The sequence below is a fragment of the Natator depressus genome, chromosome 4, assembly GCF_965152275.1.
Source record: "Natator depressus isolate rNatDep1 chromosome 4, rNatDep2.hap1, whole genome shotgun sequence".
In the NCBI taxonomy this organism is placed as follows: Eukaryota; Metazoa; Chordata; order Testudines; family Cheloniidae; genus Natator; species Natator depressus.
Window position 1 is genome coordinate 78,882,023 of NC_134237.1, and position 10,106 is coordinate 78,892,128.

Below are 10,106 nucleotides of genomic sequence, written 5' to 3' on the forward strand. Positions count from 1 at the left end.
GGCTTGTTGCATCAGTTATGAAAGTAAAAAAAATTGTTTGAACCCCAGCACAACTTTCATTACCAATTAAGCACTGGCTGTGCTGGTGCAAAGAGACCAGCTACATGCAAAGCCCTTCCCCAGTGACAATTACCAGCAGCGGGGGCCTCTGCACTCAATCAATATGAGCCTTCAGCACAGTAGATATTCCTGGAGCATGTCAGAGGTGCAAAAGGCATTCCTGTGCTCTACCTCTTTCCTAGCAGTTACAATGTCTTTGGGGGCCAAGCCAGTCAGTGTGCAATCAGACAAAATGGACAGTAGCTCCAGAATTGGGGAAATACAAGCTGTCTCCCTCCAGTTTAGGCATCAGCCTGGTACCAGAGAATGGATGAATTCCCCCAAATACAGAGTAACAAAGAAGGGATTATAAAGCCATATCTACACTACAAGCTTTGGTCAATGCACGTTACATTGGTGTAGAGCCATCAAAGTTTGTATATCGCTCCTGTGCGTACATACTTGGCTGCTTGTGTCAGTGCTGCGCATGCTCACCAGGAGTGTAGTGTTGATGTGAAATGTGGTACACAATAGGTAGGTACCCCAGTGTGTAGCACGCTGCCATCTGGAGTTACGCCTTTTGGAGCTTTTTTGCAATTTGTTATGGGGTAAAAATGACTCACCCAGGGATCTTGGGACCTAAGATCCAAGTTCCTAGCATGAAACTTTCTCTATACCATAATAGCATCCATATCTCATAATTTTTGCACTTTTTTTTTTAAACCCACAAACCTGCATGGCAGTTTTCAGCTTCCACCATCTCTGACAGAAGAATGGAGCCTGCAGAGATCTTCAGTATTCTCATGAACATTGCAAACACAGGATGCACAATTCTCCTGTGTATGCAGACCCATGGGAAGTACTGCAACAACACGAGACACGAGAATTTCTTGGAGGACAGTTGGCTGAGGGACATAGCAAAAAACAATTCAAGATTGTTAGTGGCATTAACAAAGCAGCGACAGAGGGTGGCATGCTGAGCAGTGGGTGCAGAACTTTCAGACATGAAAGACCACACTCCCGAATGTGTGTGCCCAGCTTGTCCCAGCCTTCCAGAGCAGGGACACCAGAATAAGAGCTGCATTGACAGTGGAGAAGCAAATGGTGATTGGAAGCTTGCAATGCCAGACTGCTACCAGTCAATGGGGAATCATTTTTTGTCTGGAAAATCTACAGTGGGACCATTGCCATATAAGCATGTAGAGCCATTAATCAGATCCTGTTACACACAGCTAGGACTACAGGCAATTGCAGGACATAGTGGATGGATCTGCAGCAATGGGATTTCCCAGCTCTGGTGGGGCAATAAACAGCATGCACATGAATATTTTGGCAACAGCCTACTTTCCACAGACTTCATCAACAGAAAGGGCTATTTTTCTACGGTTATGCAAGCATTGGTGGATCACTGGGGACGATTCATCAGTATCAGTGTGGCTGGTCAGGGAAGGTGCATGAGGCTCACATCTTTAAGAACACAGGACTGTTCAGAAAGCTGCAAGTAGGGACATTCTCTCCCAACTGGTGGATTACCATTGGCAACATTGAAATGCCAATTGTGATTCTAGGGGACCCAACCTACCCCTTGCTCTCCAGGCTCATAAAACTGAACACTGGTCACCTCAACAGTATGAAGGACAAATTCAACTAGCTGTTCAGCAGGTGCAGAATGACTGAATATGCTATTGGTAGATTGAAGGGACCCTGGTGGTGTTTACTCATCAGATTGAATCTCAGTGAGAAAATTATCCCTATGTTTATGGCTACCTATTGTGTCCTGCATAATATCTGTGAGGCAAAGGAGAAAAAGCTGCTGCCAAGGCAGAGGTGGAGCTGCTGTCTGCTGACCTTGAAAAGCCAGACAAAAGGGCCATTACAAGAGCTAAGCATGGAGCTATGCCATTGAGGGAGGCTTTGAAAGAACATTTTAACCGTCAGCCACAGTAGCTTTCTGTGCTGGACTGTTCTCTGGGCCTGGAGCTTCGGGTGGTGCTAAGAATGTATAGTGCTTGCTGTACCTTTATAAATAGCACTGTGTGTTTTTCTGAAGCTGAGTTGTATGGTGCTTGCTGTACATTTGCAAGTGCTGTGTGCTAGGAGTATGGCTATGCATTCTGCAACATGTGTTGTGAACTAATAAAGATAGTTCTTGTCTCCAAAACCAGAAAATTATTGAGTGGCAAAACCAAGGCAGAAAACCAATGTGAAAGACAGGCACTGCAATACAATCTTTTAGCATAGATTAACAGAATGTAACTTTAAACTTAGAAAGGCAGCAAACATTTCTGTCCATTTCAGTGCACAAATGCAGTCTGTTGCAGCTACACATACACCAACCATGGTTCTAAGAGGCCAGTGATTGTGAAGCTGTGGGCTTGTCTGCTCTTTCCTTCTCCACGCCATCTGCTATACTAGCCCTCCGAGCCATTTATTTGCAGTCCAACGCAGCACAGAGGAGGGGACCCAGCTCTCAGGGTGACCATGAGCTGCCCCCGAACAGTGAGCACCGTGACACAGAAGGACACGAAGGCATTGCCCAGGTTCTTTCCCTGGGGGGTCTCACAAAGGGTCTCGTGCGGTCACGGTGCCGGGACCCGGGGGCCACGCGGTGGGGCGGGCAAATCCCCGGGAAACCTTCTCGCGCTGAACCAGTCCTTGACCCTCCAGCCGGGTATCTTGGGCATGGAGCTTGGACAAGGCCCCCAGCGACGTCATAATCACTCGTGGAACGGGACGGGACGGACGTTCCTATTTATGACGGCGGTGCAAGCGGCCGCTTCCCTAAGCGCTCCCGGCTCCTGGTGGGAGGGCCCGGGGGAGACAATAGACACCAGTTCGAACCGCAGAGCCCGCTGGGAAGGCAGCTGGTTCCTGCGGCTCCGTTTCTCTCGCGGAGGCCGCACCGGTAGTGAGGTCATAATCGACAGACGGAAGGAAGCGGCGGATTGGCTGAATCCGTTGTTCTTGGCTCCGAGAGCGGTCTCCGCGCGCCCGCTGCAGCGGCTCGAGGCGGGAGCGGGTCAGGGCTCGCCGGTGGTCGGGCTCGCGACGCGCGTGCAGGCGGGAAGCCGCTGCAGTAGCGGCCTCAGGCCGGGGCGAGGCGGGCAGGCGCCGCGGGGCCGAGCCGCGAACATGGCGGAGGCCGCCGCCTCGGAGCCGCTGGGCCGGAGCCGGCAGGAGGCGGCCTGGGTTGAGACGCTGCGCGGGGACTGCGAGCCCGAGCACCACTGGCGGCACCGCCGCGAGTTCCTGCTGCGCAACGCGGGGGGCCCGCCGGCCGGGGACAGCGGGGCCCTGCAGCGCCTCGTCTCTCTCTCCATGGTGTGGGCCAACCACGTCTTCCTCGGCTGCCGGTGAGTGGCGTGGGCAGTGGCGGGGGGGCTCTGGCAAGGGTCGGGGCGCCCCGTTGGCGGGCTGACGGGCGCGCGTTTCCCTTGGAGACGCGCCGAGCTCGCTCCCGTTGTCTCCCCTGCCCAGGTACCCGCTGTCGGTGATGGAAAAGGTGCTGGAAATGGCTGAAGGCATCAAAGTGACCGATGCGCCCGCCCACACGACGAGAGATGAACTGGTTGCCAAGGTGAAGAAAAGAGGCATATCAAGTAGCAATGGTTAGCAGATCATAGCTGTGACAATTCCTAGGAGTCTAGAAAACGATTTTCAAATGTTGAGAACTTGCCTTTGCCCATCTTTAATAAAGTAATCACTGACATAACCAGGATTTAAAACCTCCCAGGATAATGTCAGTGCGAACTCTCATTTGTCTGTCTCAGTGTTCAACTTTAAACATGAGAGTACAGTATCTTGCTATTTTAAGCCATAGTGTTGCTGTTTGACTGCATCAAATGCGTCTGAATTACTGAGTTAAAAGTGTTCTTTAAATAGGTTTGTTGCAGGCATTTGTGCTCTGCAATTTGTGCTCTGACCTTTCACCCCATTATAGTGTGCTCACAGTAAGCTTTTCTAATAGAAATGACCAAATGTGAAGCATATCCACCTTTATACTCATATCGGCTGTAAATGTGTCTAGTTTTAAAGAAGTTGCCAAAAGAAAACAGTGCTTTGAAGAGCTTTGTAGTAATAGTAAATAAAATAGAGAGGTGTCCAAATCAAAACCTTGCATTTGAACCCTGGGTCTATGTTTGTATCATAGCACCCAGTTTAGCATATCTCTCTGAGATTGAAATGCCTTGGAATTTCAAGGTAACATTTGGAATCAGATTTCAAACTCTTGAGTTTGTGGGTGTTTAAACTAGTGGTTCTCAACCTTTCCAGACTATTGTACCCCTTTCAGGAGTCTGATTTGTCTTGCATACCCCAAGCTTCACCTCACTTAAAAACTACTTAAAAATACAAAAGTGTCACAGCACACTATTACTGAAAAATTGCTTGCTTTCTCATTTTGTCTGTATGAAATTTAGTATGTACTGTTTTTTCTAGTTATTTTTATGTAGCCTGTTGTAAAACTAGGCAAATATATAGAGGAGTTGATATACCCCCTGTAAGACTTCTGCCTAGGGGTACACATACCTCTAGTTGAGAACCACTGGTTTAAATTAAACAGTTTTAGGGCCAGGAGAGATTTTTGTTTGGCCTAATCATTCTAGAAACTTTAAATCAATTGCCAGTAGACAGGGAGCTATGCTTCATAGTTATGGAAGTAAGGACATAACTCTATTTGTGTTTTTTAGAAGGGGTAGAGGAACCTTGCAAGAAACGAGCTGTTGACAAAAGCAGAGATTCTAAGGATGTTGGAAATGATGCTAAGTTGGCAAAGACAGAAGTTTCCAAGGAGACGGAGAGCATGTTGCCGAAGAAAGAGGAAAAAGATGCGGGAAAAGATTCAGAGCGTTCACTGACATCCTCTACCTCAAACCAAGAAAAGAGCACAGTGCCAGGAACAGAAACAAAAGCAGCTAATTATGAAACCACTGCTAAGCATAATTCAACTGCAGCATCTGCTTCATCTGGAACGGAATCAAAAATGAATTATCATTCAAGTATGGAAACCAAACATGAAAAGAAGAGTACATTGCCTGGTGTTCCGCTGCCGGCGCCGGCGGCTGCCAAAAGCAGCTCCCTGGCCAGCGCGCCGGCGCCGGCGGCTGCCAAAAGCAGCTCCCCGGCCAGCACGCCGGCGGCTGCCAAAAGCAGCTCCCCGGCCAGCGCGCCGGCGGCTGCCAAAAGCAGCTCCCCGGCCAGCGCGCCGGCGGCTGCCAAAAGCAGCTCCCCGGCCAGCGCGCCGGCGGCTGCCAAAAGCAGCTCCCCGGCCAGCGCGCCGGCGGCTGCCAAAAGCAGCTCCCCGGCCAGCGCGCCGGCGGCTGCCAAAAGCAGCTCCCCGGCCAGCGCGCCGGCGGCTGCCAAAAGCAGCTCCCCGGCCAGCGCGCCGGCGCCGGCGGCGGCTGCCAAAAGCAGCTCCCCGGCCAGCGCTGCAGCGCCGGCGGCGGCTGCCAAAAGCAGCTCCCCGGCCAGCGCTGCAGCGCCGGCGGCGGCTGCCAAAAGCAGCTCCCCGGCCAGCGCTGCAGCGCCGGCGGCGGCTGCCAAAAGCAGCTCCCCGGCCAGCGCTGCAGCGCCGGCGGCGGCTGCCAAAAGCAGCTCCCCGGCCAGCGCTGCAGCGCCGGCGGCGGCTGCCAAAAGCAGCTCCCCGGCCAGCGCTGCAGCGCCGGCGGCGGCTGCCAAAAGCAGCTCCCCGGCCAGCGCTGCAGCGCCGGCGGCGGCTGCCAAAAGCAGCTCCCCGGCCAGCGCTGCAGCGCCGGCGGCGGCTGCCAAAAGCAGCTCCCCGGCCAGCGCTGCAGCGCCGGCGGCGGCTGCCAAAAGCAGCTCCCCGGCCAGCGCTGCAGCGCCGGCGGCGGCTGCCAAAAGCAGCTCCCCGGCCAGCGCTGCAGCGCCGGCGGCGGCTGCCAAAAGCAGCTCCCAGGCCAGCGCTGCAGCGCCGGCGGCGGCTGCCAAAAGCAGCTCCCTGGCCAGCGCTCCAGCGCCGGCGGCGGCTGCCAAAAGCAGCTCCCTGGCCAGTGCACCGGCGGCGGCTGCCAAAAGCAGCTCCCAGGCCAGCGCGGCCGTGGCGGCTGCCAAAAGCAGCTCCCAGGCCAGCGCTCCCGCTCCGGCGCCGGCTGCCAAAAGCAGCTCCCAGGCCAGCGCTCCCGCTCCGGCGCCGGCTGCCAAAAGCAGCTCCCAGGCCAGCGCTCCCGCTCCGGCGCCGGCTGCCAAAAGCAGCTCCCAGGCCAGCGCTCCCGCTGCCAAAAGCAGCTCCCAGGCCAGCGCGCCGGCGGCGGTGGCGGCTGCCAAAAGCAGCTCCCTGGCCAGTGTTCTACTGGTGGCTTCCAAAAGCAGCTCCCAGGCCAGTGCTCCACCGGTGGCTTCCAAAAGCAGCTCCCAGGCTAGTGAAAATCCTGCTAAAGTGTCATGGAAGCCATTAACAAGTGAAGATGCAAAAGAAAGACAGCCTTTTTTCAATAGACTGTACAAAGCTGTGGCCTGGAAATTGGTTGCTGTTGGAGGTTTTAGTCCCAACGTGAATCATGCAGAACTTCTAAACTCATCCATTCAGTCTGTGAAAGCCACTTTAGATGTAACTTTTGTTCCACTGAAAGAACTTGCAGACTTGCCTCAAAATAAAAGCTCTCATGAAAATATAGTTTGTGAACTGAGGTGCAAGTCTGTTTATTTGGGTACTGGCTGTGGAAAAAGTAAGGAAAATGCCAAAGCTATAGCTTCCAGGGAAGCTTTGAAATTATTTCTCAAGAAGAAAGTTATTGTAAAGATATGTAAAAGAAAGTACAAGGGACGTGAAATTGAAGATTTGGTACTTGTTGATGAAGAGTCAAAACCCTCAAATTTACCCCCAGCTTTAAGAAATCCTCAAGAGATCCTGTAGGACACATAGTAACTAAGGGTTACTTTTGTACTCTGAAAATGTAGGCTTCCAGAAATTTTGTATTTCTCAGTTTTGCAGAACAATTACATTATTGTTCCTTTCACGCGGTAGCAATTGTAAATAACTTCTTATAGATCACAAGAAGTGTGCATTTAAAGGTATGCCTTAATATAGAGCACACTGGCGTGCTGTTTTATTTGCTAAATAGTCTACCTAAGTCTTCTATTTTTAATTAAAAGATTAAGGTACAATTTGATTAAAGTCTAATAATTTTGTAATTCTTACGATTTGGTGGTAGTGTGCTCAGTTGTCTACCATGTCTTTTTAGCTGCATAGGAATATATATGGGACCATAGTACTTGAATGGTTGAAAGTTGTTACATTTCAAGGAAAAGTTTATCTGTTTGAAATTTGTTGCCCATAATGTTCACTATTCCTGTTGAAAAGAGAGAAAATAGTTGGCTGACTATTTTTATGAAAAGTTGTAACATTTTAAAATTAATCCTAAAATAATATGTGATCCTGTTTAACATTATTACAATAGCAAATTGTCAGTAAACAATCGGGGTGATTTAAACCACCAAAACTCTTTAAGCAAATTAAACTTACATTTTGTGAAATACCATTTACACTTTGTTTTTCAGATAAATGTGGATTTCTATATAAGCATATTTTATGACTGCTACTATTAAAAACAATAAACTTCTGGGATGTCCTCACTTTTAATATTTTGTTTTAGCTATTAAATGCTTTGAAAACTGACAATTTTGATAAATGTTAGTAACATCTTTTTTGAAAAAAAATCTTAGACATTAAACTGGGTCAGGAGCATCTGTGAAAATGATCAACAGAGCAGTACTTTTTTTATATAAAAAGAAAAATGTACACTGTCTTCAGTGTGGATGGGTTTCAAGGTGTAGTTACTGGTGGTTCTTATTGTTTTATTAAGATGCACAAGAGATACTAATGTAAAACTAGAATAACAATATTTTCCAATAAATAATGGAATGTATACTGTTCCCACTCTGCTATCATCAATTAAATGTGTGGGTAGAGGAAAATGCAGGTGCTTCTGTTGTGTTGAGTGTGTCTTCTGAAACGAGTTTACACATATTTTGAGCCTTATTTTACTCTGTTTACACACTCAGTACTCACAGTGATATCTGGAAGTTTCATACAAAGATCATGGGAAACCATGGCGCTTTAGGTGCAGCAGTCTGGAAAGAATTATATGAATGTGATGTATAAAACACTGGATAATAAAAGTAATGGCTGAGAGCATGCTGATCATAGTGTTTTTTCAATGCAGTGAGAGGAGTTTCCCAAATTTAAAATAGTGGTAGTTAGGCACTTTTTCTATGTAAAAATGGTGCGAACTTACTCAACAGATCTGCTCTATATTGTCAACATCAAATTCTACAACTATTAGCACTGTAGAACTAATAAAAGTTGATGAATAGTCTGCATGGTTCTCTTCAGTCCTGTGAATTGACAAAACTGAACTACTTTCTGATTCCTGAATCTCTGATGGTATCACAGAAGGCAGAATGCAGCTTGATGGTGAGTTTGCCGCACCAACAGTTGGAAAAACAACTTGTCATTAGATAAAATTTGATAGGTAAGAAAATGTATTGGATGGCTGGTGTAGTGGTTAGGGTACTAGCTTAGTCTACTGGAGACTGGGTTCATTTTCGTGCTCTGCCACAGGCTTGGTGCGTGACCTTGGACAAAGCAGATTTCTAAATACCTTTGAAGATCTGGATCTTAGTCTCTGTCTCCATTTCAAATTTGTAAAATGGGGATAATAGTACTTCCCTACTTCAGGGGGTTGTTGTGAGGATAAATACATTAAAGACTGTAAAGCACTCAGATTCTATGGTAACATCTTAAAAGTACCTAAGCTCTAGACACTTGATTGCAATACGTTAAAGTGATGATTCTACAGCTGTTTTGCATAATGAACTAATTGGGGATAAGGTATGTAGCTTTTGATTTCAACAAGAGTTGTGTGTGCAGTGAAGCTGAAGAAGTGGCCCCAACAAACAAGTGCTTGAATAAGTATTAACCAAAGCAACAATTTCACTCCACTTTTTAAAAGGTTGTGGGGGGTCAGTCAGAATTTCTCCTAACTCGTCATGGAAGGAAATGGTGTTTACTGAACACATCACAGCACTGAGTCAGAAAGTTGTATTTCATTTCCTGCTGTTCTGATGCCTTTGTAAACTCCAGGTCTCCCAGTTTCCTGATCTGCAACAGATAATAAGGGTATTGAGCCTTAATTGTTAAGCCCTGTGCAATTCATAAATAAAAACATACAGGACATGAATGATTGATTAAAAAAAAAAACCTTCTATAACCATGGCGTGTATAAAATAGGTGGAGGATCACAAAGTAAAGATCTGTGACTTGTGTGCAGAAATGCGGGAAAGAATATAGTGGGTTAGTTAAATTGCTTTAAGTCAAACTAAATCAAATCAAGGACAGTAATTCAAAATAAGTGTCTACGAGGGAGTTCATACTTTAAAGCCTTATCTGCACTTAAAACTTGAAGAGCTTTCCCCGATAGTGTACAGCCCCTGTCGTTGGACAAACTCAGTTAATAACCAGATTTGTTACTCCCAAGGGAATAGTGTGTAGACACTAGCTTGTTTGATTGAACGGGGTATCAGGTCCATACAATAACTGAGCACTGTAATCTATAGTGAAAACAAATACAAGTTTATTAACAAAAGTTAACTTAGTGAGCAAGGGTGATAAGAACCACGGGTTACAAATAAAACAAAAGTATAATGCTTTCTAGAGACTAAAACAACAGACTGTATTCCTTGACTAAAGCAGTCTCATCACACCTAACTAAGGGCATGGCTACACTTGCAGATGTAGAGCGCTTTGAGTTAAACCTGCCTTCGGAGAGCGCAGTAGCGAAAGCGCTGGTGTCTGTCCACACTGACAGCTGCAAGCGCACCAGCGTGGCCACATTTGCAGCACTTGAAGCAGCATTGGGAGCGGTGCATTATGCGCAGCTATTCCACAGAGCACCTCTTCCCATTCTGGCACTGTGGCTTGTGGGAAAGCGGCGGGGGGCACGGGCCATTCTGGGTCCTGTCCCAATGCCCTGTGATGCATCGGTTCACATCCCAGCAACCCCTGTGCTTCCGTCCACATTTGGCACCACCTTTCAACATTTTTTGTACTG

The 10,106-nt window shown here is 47.9% G+C and overlaps 1 protein-coding gene across 1 annotated transcript; it reads left to right on the top strand.

Moving 5' to 3' along the window:
* Window positions 1–3,155: 3,155 nt before the first annotated feature.
* On the top strand, window positions 3,156–4,868 carry CDKN2AIP (CDKN2A interacting protein). Its single transcript, XM_074951221.1, has 3 exons — window positions 3,156–3,392; window positions 3,517–3,616; window positions 4,728–4,868. Exons 1-3 carry the CDS (start codon window positions 3,172–3,174, stop codon window positions 4,734–4,736), a joined length of 330 nt encoding a protein of 109 aa, XP_074807322.1. The 5' UTR covers window positions 3,156–3,171; the 3' UTR covers window positions 4,737–4,868.
* Window positions 4,869–10,106: the final 5,238 nt, after the last annotated feature.

Bases quoted from the DNA above. Each gene is read 5' to 3' on its own strand.
- CDKN2AIP (XM_074951221.1), top strand. From the start codon at position 3,172: ATGGCGGAGGCCGCCGCCTCGGAGCCGCTGGGCCGGAGCCGGCAGGAG. The intron at 3,393-3,516 runs GTGAGTGGCGTG...TCCCCTGCCCAG, and splicing joins CACGTCTTCCTCGGCTGCCG to GTACCCGCTGTCGGTGATGG.